This window comes from Solea solea, chromosome 16 (assembly GCF_958295425.1).
Source record: "Solea solea chromosome 16, fSolSol10.1, whole genome shotgun sequence".
Classification (NCBI taxonomy): Eukaryota; Metazoa; Chordata; class Actinopteri; order Pleuronectiformes; family Soleidae; genus Solea; species Solea solea.
In genome coordinates, this window is record NC_081149.1 from 20,709,238 (window position 1) to 20,725,118 (window position 15,881).

The following is a 15,881-nucleotide window of genomic DNA, read 5'->3' on the forward strand; positions in this document are numbered from 1 at the left end:
GTGAGTCATGTGTGACTCATAGCACGTGGGCGGGTGGGAGTGTTGTTTTCACCGCTGTGTCCTCGGCTCCTCAACTCCACCACCACCACCACGCGAGTATCCAGGCAGACAAGCGCGTCACGTGACTGCCGTGTTTCTTTTTCTGAATCGCGGATATAGCCTCTCCGCTTACGAGAAAAGCGTAGTAGATTTCGCACGAGAATACGGTAAATACCTGCTCCCCGCAGGCTCTCGACGCGTACGCACACTTTCAGATTAAACCACCTCTTGTCTCAGTGGAGCCACGGACACCGCTGTGAAATGTATTTCCTGTCGGGTTATTTATCTGGATAAACGGAGTACAGTGAGGTCACTGAACTCTCCAGTAAACACCATGACTCACAGTAGCAGCCGACAAGACTCTGACAATGATTAAAGGAGCATTATAACTTCACATGCAGGCTCACACTACCACATTTACAGTATACATGTCGTTTATACAGCACTTTTCAATCCTGAGATAACACACTTACATTTACATTACATTTAGTGTACGGATTCATGGAGAGAATTACCCAATGGCTTCATCGTGAGGTCACGAAACAAGTTAAAGTTACCGGACCGCACTAAAAACTGGAGATTTGAGGGGATTTTTGGACACTTTATGGGATCTAATGTCCAGATGCGTCATGGGTTTTTTGGGGGGGGGCTGGGGAATATACAAAGCCTGCAGCAAAGTTCAGGAAGTTTCTACTCGGGATGGGAATCCCTAGATCGGATATCGGACAGATAAAAATGTAGAATCTATTAAAACTATGACTGTAAAAAAAAAAAACGTAAATACAAATCAGCATTTTTAGCTGAGTCATGTTTTGGGCTTTTTATTTCTTTTCTTTGGAAATACATTATTTGTTAATGACTCAGCACTGTTAACAGCTTCATACGTTCATAAATAATCTAGTCTAAAATGACTGTATCAGGTCAGTATCGGTAGATACTAGAGTTTGTGATATTAGTATCTGTACTGAACACAAAAAAGTGGGATTGTCCCATCCCTAGTTTCTACTGTAAAGGTCCAGTGTGTAGCATTTAATGGCAGGACATACTACCATGTGCCAAAAGAAGAAGAAGTATAGTATGTTTGTTCAAGAGTATAATCGCGTATTAAAAATGATTTGGTTTTCTTAGCCTTAGAATGTGCTTTATAAGAATAGTTACTTCAGGAAAGGCCCTTTCTTTACCGAGGCTGCCATGTTGCAGCGCCAACAGCTCCATAGGACAAAGCATTTCCTCCACAAACAAAGTAGAACGATGTCCTTTCTGGTATGTGAAGGCCAACATAGTGCCCTGACTCGCTTGTGAAAGGGAGTTGTGAGTTGAGCGGAGTCCTGTGCCGTTTCGTTATTAAGCCACGTTTCCACAGAGTGGAACAGTCCGGTACGGTACGGTGCATAGTTTTTGGTTTCCATTAGGAATAGTGCCAAAATAACTGGCCCCAATCGTTCCATTTTTTGGTACCCTTCCCTTGGGGTAGCGGAGCTAGACATAAGACAGTTAACTAATTGGGCGACAGATAAACGTCACTTCACTGCAACCGGTGTTTCTTCTCAGAAACAGACAAAGTCTGACGTTGTGTTAAGACACACAACCACAAACCGAGCAGAAAAAACTGTGTAGCACAGTTTCCAAAAACCTGTAATACATTATTTTCAGCTTCTCAAACTGTAGATGTCAAAAATGGACACTTAAATAAGCAAGCCTTTGCTTTATGAAAAGTCTGTGTGCAGCTGTGCACACTACACAGGCTCAACAACATGTTTGCCATTTTGTAATTCATATATCTGCTTTGTAATATTAATTAAATCTCTACTAGGTTACAGCCATACCAGCGTATCGCACAGTGCTCCGCTGCAACATGGAGGTGTTGAAGTGTCATTCTTTCCTGTATTTTCTATTCTTCTATTTCTATTATTTCAAAGTTGAATGATGTTACAGTTTTATAAAGGACCCTCTATCAGCGGCGAGGGACCACTGCATGTTGGCGTCACTGACGGCAGCAGCAGTGAGTCACTACTCTGATGACTCCTCTGTTAAATGGCAAGCACACAAATTCATCTCCAGTGTTTGACAAACTTTTTATATGGGGGATTTATAATTAAACAGGTCATATAATTAAATTAAAGTCATTTGCAAGCAAGTGTTTTCTTCTACACATATAGGAGTGATGGTTGATTTTGTTTTGGACAAAGCAAATCTACTTCCTCTGCCGGTCTTGGATGATTTTGGAGATGATTTTGTAAGTCTCGTTCCACTGCTCTAAAAGCTAAAATCAAATCAAAATCTGCTGAAAGATTAAAGGTCAACCCAGCTGACCATATAAACATAGTGAGGGGTGGTTAACAACATTATCTGTGATCATCATAGTCGTGTTTTAAATTATGAAACGATACTGTCAGATTCAGGGCGCTGTGATTTAACAGGATCTGATTTAAACGCACTTTGTGCATCAATGCATTCTTAAACTTAATGGAGAACTTAAGACAAGGTCAAGTACACGGTGAGAGGATTCTTCTTCCTTTGCTGTGACTGTTCTGTGCGGTTAATCCTTGTGTTGTATTTATTTATTTATTTACTACTTAGTGTGATGTGTGGAGATCACATTGGAAATCCAAAACTTTTTTTTGTAGTTGTTATGAAGAGTTGGGGGAGGGGAGCGAGTGTTATGGAGGGAAGTGACACGTCACACAAGAGGCACACTGACTGTCTGACTGACTGACAGACAGTTTGTCCTGAAACACATTCATAATGGAGAACTCCAATTTTGGAGTGAAAGTGGAGGAGTTGTCGTTGTTTTGTCGAGAATGAGTGAGTGAGGAGAGGAGCTAGAGAGAAAAGTTCAGTCTCACTTCCACGCGGCTTCGAGTGAGTGTGAACATTGTAAATGTTACAAAATCGTTTTACACACTTTGTTTCTTTCTTTCTTGTGCTGCAAAATCTTTATTTTAGGAATATTACGTCACCCTCATAAGAGACAGTGGTGGTGTTGTAAGTCAGTGTGGGAACAAAAAAGAAGATAACAAATGGATTTGCCAGTCTTTGTTAATGTAATGTTGTAAATGTGTAATGACAGATTACCTTTGAGTTGTTGTCTGTTGTGTCACTGTGGGAACTGCAGTGATTTTTGTTGCTGGTGTCTTGTTATTCTGCCTGTGTTTGGTTTTCATGTATTATCATTTGTATGCATGAGTCTCTGCCACATGTTCCCAGCACCATGTTGACTTCAAACAGAAGTTCAGACGTCACCTACAACCAAGAATCCGGCTGGACAATACTGACTGTCTCTCACATAGGTGACGTGGACATGAGACTATTGATTTACACCAATAATTAACTATAAATCAACTAAGAAGTAGAAGCTCATTTTAGCATAGACTTCCATTCAGTCGCCCCCTGGTGGCTATTCAATATAGTTTCGCATTTGTGTTCTCTAGAGATTTAAAAGCCTATGTCCAATTTCATATATGTTCTATGGTTTGCAGCCGTCTCTCTTTACTTGCCTCCATCTGCCTTGATGTAAAATGAATCACTTCCTGTGTGCAGTACAGGAATGTTGCCCATATAAACAAAGCGTTAGTGCTAAACACTGGGAGCCATGTGGTGCTAAATCTAGCAGTTGTCCATACAAAATGAAATATATTGAGGATTAATCCCTCATTTTAGCATCAGATTAAAAGGCTTTATTTTAAGAGTGGTCTGATGAGACAGTTTTGTCGGAGCTCGCAGGTGAACGGTCACAGTAAGGTCAGTAGGTGTGTATAACCTTCATTCCTCAACTGTTCATGAACACATGCTGTCTCATCACCATCATCTGGCTTTTCAGCAGTCACTGTAGAAACTGTTGCCATGACACCCAATGCCCATACATGATGTGAGTGTTCCAGGTGCAGAGACACTGTGGACCATAGGCCGCGTGTGTGAGAGTTTGTGAGAGAGAGTGTGTGCATTTGTGTGTGTGTGTGAGAGAGAGAGAGAGAGAGGTAGTCAGTGTGTGTGTGTGAGAGAGAGGGAGAGTGAGTCCATGTGTGTGTGTTAGGGAGAGAGTCAGAGTATGTGTGTGCGTGTGTGTGTGTGTGTGTAGTTTTATTGTAAACTGATCCACATCAGCCTGAGTGAAAGATAATAGGAATTTGGCTCTAAGCCTTTTTTCCACTGTAGTTGCTTCTTTTCTTTTTGTGAGCTGTTTCTGGGCGTGTGGACGTTCAGGTGTAAAATTAGATAAGTGTGTGTGATCAGTGACTGTGATCACACCAGTCTACACAGACTTAAAGAATCATCACCTTTTTAAAAAAAAAGAAAACATATGTTGGCTGCAACATCAGCAGTCATTATCATCACTAAGATTTGCATCTGTGTTCTTCCAGCTCTCTTTTGTGCAGTGAGCTTTCTTAGCATTCAATAACATTAAGACTTTAAGTGAGTGTTTATCAGTTTAGTTCCATATTTGGATCAAATGCAGCTGGAGGTGTAGACTTTTGTACCAGAGAGTGAGGCACAGATTTCATTTCCATTGCAGATTCTGATCTTTTGTGCCTTTACTGTTGTTACATAAATACATCAGTTTCTCTGTTTCCTCTGTTTGCTCAGGCTGACGTTATGTATTTTAACCAGTTTCATTTGATAAGACCTTAAGATGAATAACAGGAGTCAGATTTGGAGCAATGATTGGACTGTTAGTGTTAGGAAGAGAGAAAAAAATGTTATTTGTTTTCTGGAAGAGGACTAATTTGGTTTAGTATTTTAGCATCAAAACTGAAACTGACTGTGACCAAAGGTTGTGAAATTCACCAGAAACTCAGAAATGAACATGTGTTTTTCTAATCTTTGAAAATATACACTATGACTTGACTGCTTGTTGTCTTCTCAGCTGTATCCTCCACTGCTGTGCATAATGAAGTTTCCCTGAATGTTAAATTATGATTATTAATTTTTTTTATTTTTAAAAAAAGCATCATTGTCTATTTGTTGCACATCATTTTGACACATAAGTACAGTTAAGCCCAAAATTAAAACGATCAATCTTTATTTTAAGGCTTTAACTCTAAATAAAACCTGTGGAAAAAATGGGGTGTAGATTTAAATATCTGAGATTAATTTGTTAATTGTTGTTTTTACACACTCATCATTGAACTCTAAAATAATTTCACACACAGGCATGCACTGTGGCCGGTTTGTCCCGTCAGGTTGCCGTAGAACCACAGTTTCTCAAGCTGTGGTACGAAAGCTTCATCTGGTGGTACTTGGAGGACTCGTGTGTAGAAAATGAAACAAATAATAAAAAATGATGATGAGAGCAAATGATCTTATTGGGAATAAATCTGCCTCCTGTGAAATGTGCGTAGCTGACTTTGTTCGACCTTTTTATGCCACTGTATTTTAACGTTGGTGTTATATCAAGAATCTTTCCTTGGGTGGTTGGTGTAAAAAGTAAGTAAAAAGAGAACCACTGCTGTAGAAACGTGGCAGAACAAGATGGCAGCCGACATAAAGCAATGCCCTCCTACATATAAAAGTATAATTACAAAGAAATGTATGAATCACAGTGATTTTATGCAGATACAAACATAATTATGAGGAGTATAGTGACTAATTTTAGCCACTCCACTGGGTGCGGGCATAAAAAAGACCTGTTTTAATGAATGAATGGGCAAAACTTGGTCTTTGGATTGAATTCCCTTTGTTTCTTGTTAATTAGTTTGAAGGTGGATAAACTGGTGATTAAATGATTTTCAAACTTATGTATTGGTTAAAACCATGCAATCTCCCTGTCACCCATACGTGATCAGTGAAGCCAATGCAGCTGCTCTGATAAAGACTCACTCAGTCCCTGTGCACTATACACAACTATAACCATAATAAACAATCAAAGACCCAATAATCAGGATAAATGAACAGAATGGAGTATACATATATACATATATACTCTAAAGATTACACACATTTTCCATTATTTAATAAGTTCATCCTGGTGCCATATTTTACCCACTTCTCTTTCCAGTCTCTTCTACACTCTTCTCGATTTTGCGTGCGCGGCCCCGCGGCCGCGGCCACGCACGTTGGGGGCTCGGTCCTACGCAATGGAAAGGGGGCGCGCCCGACTTAAAGCAGCGCGTCGTCCAGTGTTGATGTGTCGCAGATTTTAAAAAGTGAGGCAGACAGGCGTGCAGCAGGAGTTTGGAGCGAGCGCAGCTCTGAGGCTCACAGTGGAAGAGCGACGGCGGTGAAACTTTAACGGCGATTCTCTTTCTTTTTTTTCCACCCACCGCGCTGTTTTGTTTTTTTTATTTGCGCACTTTAATTTAAACAGCACACTCACATTTACACAGCACGGCGCGCAGCGATGGAGCTGTCATCGATAGGAGACCAAGTGTTTGCAGTGGAGTCGATAACTAAGAAGAGAGTGAGGAAGGTAAGACTGGAGTGGAGTTACACTCAACTTATGTAACTTATTCTCCTCCGCCTGTCCTTACACTATACCGTCCTCCTTCTGTTTGTATGTCCGCATGCACAACAACTAAACTAGGCTACGCAGTTTCCACATAGTTTACGCGACAGACGTTAGTGTCACATTCTGTTCTTTGAAAGTACCTGCGACTGAGCGTAACATTGTTTACCTGTGTGCTAGTGGCTACAGTAGCGGTGCTGCTGTTTTTATGGAGCCTACGCAGCTGTAGTAAATACTGGAAGGGGGTGTGTATTATGTGCGGACCCCGTGTGTGTGTGTGTGTGTGCGGGGAGCTGCGCAGTTTATTTGGGTTACGCCAGCGAGAGAGCGGAGCAGCGGTCGGGCATCCGACTGAAAGTGCTGCGTAATGTCAAGGGATGCTGCGTGATGGTGAGCCGCTGCTGCACACGCTGTGGAGAGTAGCCACGCAGTAATAATTCACTCACCATGTGCGTTCACAGTGTGTCCTGTACTGTAAATGTAGAGAGTGCGTATGTGTGCGCGCGCGCGCCATCACCTTCCTTTTTATAGTAACAGTCTGCTGAAAAGTTCAGAATGATGTTAAAAATAATGGTCAGTAATGGTCAAAAATTCAGTGTGCAAAACGCGTCCTGTAAAGAAGAAACATTGTGTTCCCACATGCGCAAAGTGCGCATGCTGGAAGTGTGGAGTATTAAACGCAGTTGTTGGGGATTGTTTTGAGGCGACAGCCCGGACGTGAGACTCGAATGTTGCGCAACGCGACTGTTTACATGCTTCTTCCCTGGCCCCACCTATTCTAACCACCGGTGTAATGTTCTAGAAAGAGTGCGTGTATTGTTGGGGAGGACTCGCGTAGCCATGTGCGGTCACGTCACCGCGATGCCAGAGAGAAGCTGCTGTTTGGAGGCCACCCAACCCCGCTGTCATTGACGTCATCCCCGAGAAAAACAACGTTTGAAAGGCAGAAAATGTCCATGACCCTCCCTCTCTTTCTCCCTCTCTCCCTTATCCACTCACTTTAAAGTGACAGTCATCCTTTTCTCTCTCTCTCACACTCTCTCTCACACACACACACACACTAACAGCAGCTTCAGCAGCTTGTTTCTGCATTGCACTGGTTATGACTCGATGAGCAGGTTTGGTGTGGATGTGCTGCATCTTCTCTGACTCTCTCTCTCTCTCTCTCTCTCTCTCTCCCCCCCCCCCCCCCTCTCAGGGTAATGTGGAGTATCTGCTGAAATGGCAGGGATGGCCCCCAAAGTGAGTAAGCCTTGAGTCATCATGACCTCATTCCTTCAATTTATAAATACATATACACTCAATGACCTCTCTTTGGTGTGTTTATTGATACTGAAACACCGTGTTCTGCAACCATCTACAGATAGAGGGATAGATATCTCAGACACACACAGAGAGAGAGAGACAGGATTTACATGTGTTTAAATTGTTTGGACAGGTACAGTACTTGGGAGCCAGAGGACAATATCTTGGACCCACGTTTGGTCCTGGCCTATGAAGAAAGGTGAGTACTGATGTAAAGCTGTGTTTTACGCTTTTAAAGGATGTTTTTTGTTTGGTTTTTTCTTTACTTTTTTCCACTTACAGTCTGTCTCTTTTCTTCACTGCGTCCCTCTCCTCTCCTCTCCTTTTGTGTCTGCTCTGTCTCAGTCAGGAGAGAATCCGAGCTTTGGCCTATCGCAAGAAAGGTCTCAGACCCAGGAGAGTCGTGCTTCGGGTAATAACACCTTCCTTTCTGCTTGTCTCCAAAGTCTTTGGCATACCTTCCTTCAATTTTGATTTATAAAAGGGGGTTCCCTGTCATTTCAGTATTCTACTTTCATGAATTTGGGGAGGTCAAGTTTGACCTCCCCAACTCCTTTTTTAAAAGCCCACACCTCTGCTTTGTGCTAAACAAATGTTGCGTTTCAAGCCCAAAGTAAAAATAACCACGATGATGTCATTATGATATCATTAGCGCAACACAAAGGAAAGAACATCAGCAGAGATCTGTGTGTTTATGGGACAATGCCAGGGTTGTATTTCCACGCAGCAGTGCTTTTTATGTATCTGTGCTCTTATCTGCTGCTTTACAACAGTGATGAAACTATCACCAGTGTTGTCTGTTGCCTCTTTACTAACAATGTTGTTTACAATGGAGTGCTTTGCTGTTTTTGGACTCAGTTCATTGTTGCGATCGTACAAATCTTTCCCTAATGTTGCATGAGTGAAGGGTGTGACAATGGAACCTCCTGTTATTATAACTGATGATGACCTAAACTGTGTGGTCAGAACATGTTCGTTAAACGATTGTGATAATGATTTTTGTGCAGATTATAGATAAGTTTGGCTTTCTTCTATTACAATATCTGTGTTTGATTCAGTTCAACTTTTGTGAAACCTAAAACAAGTTGCCTAAAATACAAACAGAAAGTGAAAACTGTAAATAGTAATTATTTAAAAAGAACCAATGAATCATGTTCTCACCACATGGATCAGTTAATGTGTGTTGATTTCCATTTACACCTTTTAAACGAGTAACACTAAATGGGAAAGCAACATTTTAAGATGACAAAACAAGCTGAAATAAAGGAATTTTCTAATTAGTTTGGGTCAACAAATTTCATAAAAGAAAAAACTTTCTGCCGTACTACTAAACCCATTTGTTCCTTCTGAACATCTAGACATAAATTAGGGGTAAGAATCACTGCGTACCTCACGATACAACGATTCTGTCATAATCAATATATTGCACGACAATCATAAAGTGCAGATTTCTCTATTCATTCACAACATAGAGAACAAAGGGCATAAAGTATATGTATTGAACGTGGATGGAGCATCTCTTAATGTAGCTTTCTCCACATTTATCCCACCGTAAACTCACTCTTTTTCAGCCAAGGTAACCTCTGCCCAATTTTCCCTCATTCATTTGAGCGAGTAAAACTAAGGCGATATTTTCACCCACCCCTGCTATAAATGCAAGGAATTATTATGTATTATATTATTATATATTATAGCTGTATAGCTGCTTGTTTTACAGGCTTTAAACTCGGCAAGTGACTTACAGTGTATACAGTGCTGACTTTGAGCATATGCATTCTGCAATAGTACAGTATAAATGTTAAAAAGTGACCTGGTGTTGTTTTAAAAAGACTCAAATGTTCATCAAACAGGACTAAAAAAGGGGGTGTGTCTCTGTATTTACACTAGCAGGACAGTGGACACGTTTATGCTAATGAAAGATGGTGTGACAGGATCATTAATGTGTTTTTTTTTTACCTTTTGCTCTAGAACATCTTTCCCATGGACCTGCGCAGCACCAACAAGGTTGGAGAGAAGCCTCCGCCCAGGCTGCGTCTCTCTCTCACGCGCTCCATGAGCACAGATGTGGACCAAGGCGAGCGGAGCAGCATATACCATCGCTCTATCATGAGGAAGAGCAAGCAGAGATTGGCCAAACGGGGGCCCATTGGACTCTCAAAAAAACCTGTCCGCACGCTGAGGAAGAGGGAGGAGGCCACTGAGGAGGACTGGAGCAGCAACAGTGAGGAGGAGAAGCAGGAGTCTGAGAGCACCACAGAGGAGAGACGTGATGACAGTTTATATGGTTGGTTTCTCATGTTACTCACTTAGGCAACTCAGTCATGACCTTTGAACTCCATAAAGACAACGAAACTTTGCCTTTTCTCTCTTTAAGGTCAGTCAGAGTGCAGCTCTCCACCCATGCTGGAGCGACACGACTTGGAGATTGAGGTGGAGGAGAAGGTGGACGGCAGCCTGACTCTGGTGAGGAGCTCAGAGACATGGACCGACCTATCAAAGGGAGGATCATGTGAAAAAAGACAGAGCCAGACATTTGCGTGTGACCAATTAAAGAACGGCACCTCAGTGACTGTGGCCAGACCAGGAGATGCAGTTACCGTCAGCGACAGGTCAGAGTGGGACACAGGTGAGGACGACTTGAAATCAGGGTCCAAATGTCCCAGATTAGAGCGAAATAACACAACCACAGTGATAGTGAGCATTCAGGGGAGCAGCGAGACGGCGGGCGCTGCCGCTGCCACCGCCACCTGCTCCACCGCTGAGGTGAGGAGTGAGGAGGAGAGAGGAGACAATCAGAGTGTCACAGAGACAACACCAGGCAGTCAGTCCACTCCTGCTACTCCAGAGCGTCCTGGCAAGGTGATCGTGACAGATGTGACTATCAACTCACTGACGGTGACTTTTAAAGAAGCCATGGTGGCTGAAGGCTTCTTTAAGGGCTATTGAAGGACGACAATGAGAAATCAAAAACAAACCGTTGTTATCAGACTCATTTTCTACATAAATATGTAAATAGTTGTATGTAAAAAAAAAAATGATTCCACATTTACAAAACTACACTCATTTCCTACTGAGTTCACTGAAGACATTGCCTTTGAATAATTAAAAATGATTTTTATCATTGTGGCTCATTTATAAGCATGAACGTTCATCTAAGGTCTTGAACGAAATTTGGTCAAACCATCTGTTGCAATAAAGTGATCACATGTCAGGTCTGACATGGCGGTACAGCGGTCTTCAGTACTACAGTACTGTTACTATAGTACTACAGTACTACTTCCATGACACTACTTTTTCCAGTTGTCCTCAGTGCTTTCCAGGCAGACGTTTCCAGGCCTCACACACACACACAGATCTGTCCCAGGGCCTCGTTTTTTCAGTCACTTCTCTTTTGTACGAGTACCATTTTGTAAAGACACTGCTCTTTGTTTTTTTCAGTGCAGAACTAACTGCATGACCTGTCAGTCTGTGCCACACACACACACACACACAGAGTTCTGTCCTGTGTCTTACTGATGAGGTTTATTTCTGTCACAAAAGACATAAAACAAAGGATGGAATAAATAAATGCCTGCTGCTTAGAGGGATGCACTAAAAGAAGTACACAGTTGTGTCTGCTGTCTTTTTACTGTACAAGTATGAAATGCTACCTGGTTCTATTTTTGTATTACCAATTGATAGTCAGCTCTTTTCACTTTGTGCGTTTCAGTAGCGTAGCTATATCAGTTTACACTGCCACTGTCGATGCTGTGTAGGGTAAAACTGTACAGACTGTATGTTAGATCACGCTGTAGTAAAAGCTGTATATTATTTATTGCATGTCACATGTATAAGCTAAACTAACTTATGTCACTTTGGCGTGTGTGAATATTATCTAACAAAGATAACTCTTTAAAAAAAAAAACCATTTTTATTTTGAATGCATTTCCAATAAATATGTACTAAAACTAAATGACTGGAGCATGTTTAACACTCAGGAATATTTCAGGTGGAAGTGTTTGTTTTGTTTTACATTAAATAGGGGGTTTAAAAGGGGGTTTGTTTTTGCAACACAATGAAACGATCTTTAATTTTGGAATTTTTACTCTTGAGTATTGCAATCACATAAATGTCAGTTTCTGTACAGTGTTCACACCAGGAGACAGGAAAAATGTTAGGTAAGTCTCTATAAGGTCTTCACACTAATATTTTGGCAGATTATTCTAATTGTTCTTGTTAGATCCTCTCAGATGAGATCAGATTTGAGCAAAGATGTGAGCTGTGGAGGATTTAAAGCTTCAGTGTGTAACTTCTGTCACTAAAACACGTTTGTGTTTGTTAATGTTGCTACACAGGCCAAAGACGTGATGAAGATGCGCAGTGACGCAACAAAATTGCGTCTATTGCTCGAGTTGCGACAATGCGATGGTCAATCAACGTTGAGATTCTCCGAATGACGTTATTCGCTTGCCAGTGGCCAGACTCGGGGGAAACGACACTTGATCTCTTGTGGAAACTTAGGCTTGAGAGTTTCACAACACGCCATGAGGAGCCGGACACAACATGGCGAGTTTCACCGTTAACTTCCGGAGCTAATGGTGAAACACGTCACATTGCGTCTCGCAGACGTTTATACCTCAGAGAGTGCAACAATGCTTTGGTTGATGGTGAAAAGAAACGCACGTTGGGTGTGAACACAGCATTAGTCTTTATCAGCCCAAACAGACATTTATTTATATTTAAAAAGTTACACACTACAGCTTTAAATCTGGCCTTTTTCAGCTGGGCCACTCAAGAAGAGTCAGACAGTCTTAAAGACACTGCAGCATTGTCTCTGCCGTGTTACTGTAATGTTGACAGATGAATGTGTCAGAGTGGCTATTGATTTTTTTTTTCTTCCACACCTCCCTGACCAATTAACCTCTCTCCACGTTCCTCTCTCTCTCTCAAAGCTGTTCTTCCACATTAATTGAGATGGCCACGCTCTCGGATTCACTACGAGCTTTGCTTTGGCCCCAAAGCTGCGGTGTGATTTGTGTTTTCCTTTCTTAATTACGTCCAATCAGGTTAACCTGTGGTCAGGGTTGACCACAGCTGGACTGAGACCCCCATTAATGAATCAGAGATTTCTTGTTATATGTTAAATGCTTTATAGACTTTTTTCCACTTATAGAGATACAGTTAAGTCACCCACACACTTATGTACAAATAAGAAATTATGTTTACTAAGATAAAAGTTGTCAGTTGTCTAGGTTTAATAAACACAAGTTCAAAACAATTCATATTTCTAATTTCTCATCCTCAAGAGTTAGTATTTTGATAGTTTTCTCAAATGTTTTAAAGCCATTAGGCAGTGAATAGTGATCTGGAGATTTACTTATTCAAATGATATCACAAATCAACTCACTGTATCTGTCTAATTTAGAGTAAATAAGATATTTTACCCCACATTATTCAACCCTGTTTTAATCTAGATAATTTATACCAAAAAATATTTTATTTATCTTCTTATTTAAATCAATATGTATATGTATCTAATCTATCTATCTATATATATATATATATATATATATATATATATATATATTTTTACATAAGTTTCATGTATACATGTGAACTAGATTTTTTATTCATCATAATCCTGTACTTCCCTGTCACATAATTTGTGGTATATAATTGTTTTGGGGGGGGGGGGGGGTTACCTTATCTTTTACTTTACTTTTATGTATTCCCTTTAACGAATCATATTACTATATAATCACACCAAAAGATATGTAAAGCACTGTGCAAAGGTCTGATCATTAAATTTTTTGTTTTAGAAATGCTATAAAGACCATACAATATAATGATTTATTCATCACTTTCTTGAACCATTTCCAGTGAATGTGGGAAGTGTATATTCAGATTTAAAATAACAAATGTTTCAGGAAGAAAAAGTGTGACACACATCACACGTGACTCTCCTAAAACCTGGAGTGGAACCATAATTAATGTTACTGGTAAAACCTGTGTTTGTCCTACTCTTTCATTGCTTGAGCATCACAGCAACAACAACATAACAGACTTAAAAACACCAGAACTGCTGCTGCTGCCTTCAGACGTTTGCACACTTCTGTATCTGTTGAAAAAATAATATTACTTAACGATGAATTACAAACAATTGTACTGCACTGTGTCACCACTAGAGGGCGTGTTGATGTCAGGAAAGACAGATTACTGTAAGTGACGCCATCGAGTGCAAATGAATGATCCGAATAAGACTGTGTGCTTCTGTGTGTGCTTGTGTAACCCATGAGTTCCAGAGCGTCAGTGCTCACTGAAGCGACATAAATTCAAAACCATTTATGAATACATGTGGAAATTATCAAATGTAAATAAAGCACACAGCAGTCTCAAAGAGATTAGTTAAATAAAAAATAGTATATAAACACAGTGCAAAAAATTGCCTTATTTTTTTCCTCACTTCTATCAACTAATTTTCAAAGACCTCATAACAGACATACCTTTTCAAATAAAACAGAAAGCACAGGCGTCGCACACAGTCCACAATGCACGGTATCTTACTCCACTCTACGGAATAAAGAAAAAATAATTATACCCACATAATATTCATCATACAGCGGGATTAAAGATGTCAACACAGACACGCAGCGGTGTTTTTAACTAATGCTCAAACTCACGGGGCCAGGAAACCCCGTAATAAGTACCGCTAGCATTACGCTAATTCACTCATCAATTAACACACATAAAAGTCCGTTTTTTAACAATTTAACAAACTGGAAGTTACCTGCACAACGGGGGTTTAACCCGCATTAATAACAGCACGTCACAAAGCAGTGTGCATTATGATAGAACTGTTTAAGTGTGACAAACAAAAAGCTTATTAAAAAATTAAAGGGAGAGAGATGTATACATAACTTACCAACTCCGAGCGTCAGTTCTCACTGAAGCTAGATACACATGTGCGACGCCAAATTACTCCCCAGGGAAACAAAAAGGGGAGATAATGCATGGGAAATAATAATGTGGAACCTATTTACAATAGAAAACTATTTTGGGGGAGTTCACGATAGAAAATGATGTGAATAGATGACTAAAGTAAAATAAAACAAAATTGATCTCGGCCACACTTGTATTTTTGTGGCATTAACGCTGAACTTGTCAGCAGTCCTCATGAAGACCAAAACCTGGTCCTAAGGAGACAGAACATATTTCTGAGGACCTGGGCATTTCTAACGTTAAGGGCTAAGAGGTGAATTGTGGTTATGCTTCGCAGTAGATGTTTGTAGGGCTGTCCAAAGAAATGGAAGTCAATGCAGTGTCCTACAAAGAATAGCTGTGTGTGTGTATTACTATTGTTATGGATACCTAATCCTGCTTACACACTCACATTATGGGGACTTGTCTTCCTTGTGGGGACAGAAAGCAAGTCCCCCATAACATAAATTACTACATTTTAAGGTGGAGGTATGTTTTTTTTTTTTTTAAGTTTTAAGGTTACGGTGAGGGTAAGGTTAGGGTTAGGGTTAGGATTAGGACAGTAGTAATTACGGTTAAGGTTAGAGGAAGTCTCAGGGAAATGAATTTAAGTCAATGCAATGTCCCCTCAAGTCATGAATGTCGAACATGTGTGTGTGTGAGAGAGAGAGACATGAACTCCTTAATCTCCAGCTATGATTAAGTACAGGAGGAGCATGGTCTTACACATATGCATATGTAAAAAGTGCTTACAGAGGCTACACATACTGAACCTTGGGGTTTCATGCTCAGTAAGGGAGAAACAAATGATGATACACACCACGACAAGCAGGCATTCATACCTACGGTGAATTTAGAGTGTCTATGTTTCTGGACTGTGGGAGGAAAGAAGGATTTGTCCTTGATTTGTCAATTAATTAATTTAAGGAAATCGGCATTCTCTACAAGGAGTGACGATCCATTGCAACCACTGTTTGTGCAACTTATTTAGCAAATCAGAAAGGCTGCCATTTAGTTATGATTATTCTATATTTATAAGTTCTTGCCCTCAGACTATAGGAGTTAATATCTTGATAGTATCTCATGTGTTACTGTTACATCATGTTTTAAAGCCTTTAGCCAGTGAATACTGTAGTGG

General features: G+C 40.6%; 1 protein-coding gene across 1 annotated transcript; it reads left to right on the forward strand.

The window, feature by feature from the left end:
• Window positions 1-6,128: 6,128 nt before the first annotated feature.
• Window positions 6,129-10,907, forward strand: cbx7a (chromobox homolog 7a). Its single transcript, XM_058654696.1, has 6 exons — window positions 6,129-6,445; window positions 7,680-7,723; window positions 7,920-7,985; window positions 8,132-8,198; window positions 9,755-10,070; window positions 10,161-10,907. Exons 1-6 carry the CDS (start codon window positions 6,377-6,379, stop codon window positions 10,730-10,732), a joined length of 1,134 nt encoding a protein of 377 aa, XP_058510679.1. The 5' UTR covers window positions 6,129-6,376; the 3' UTR covers window positions 10,733-10,907.
• The last annotated feature ends 4,974 nt before the right edge of the window (window positions 10,908-15,881 follow it).

Coding starts and splice junctions, on each gene's coding strand:
- cbx7a (XM_058654696.1), top strand. CDS start 6,377: ATGGAGCTGTCATCGATAGGAGACCAAGTGTTTGCAGTGGAGTCGATA. Junction 7,986..8,131: donor GTCCTGGCCTATGAAGAAAG/GTGAGTACTGAT, acceptor GCTCTGTCTCAG/TCAGGAGAGAATCCGAGCTT. Junction 10,071..10,160: donor ACGTGATGACAGTTTATATG/GTTGGTTTCTCA, acceptor TCTCTCTTTAAG/GTCAGTCAGAGTGCAGCTCT.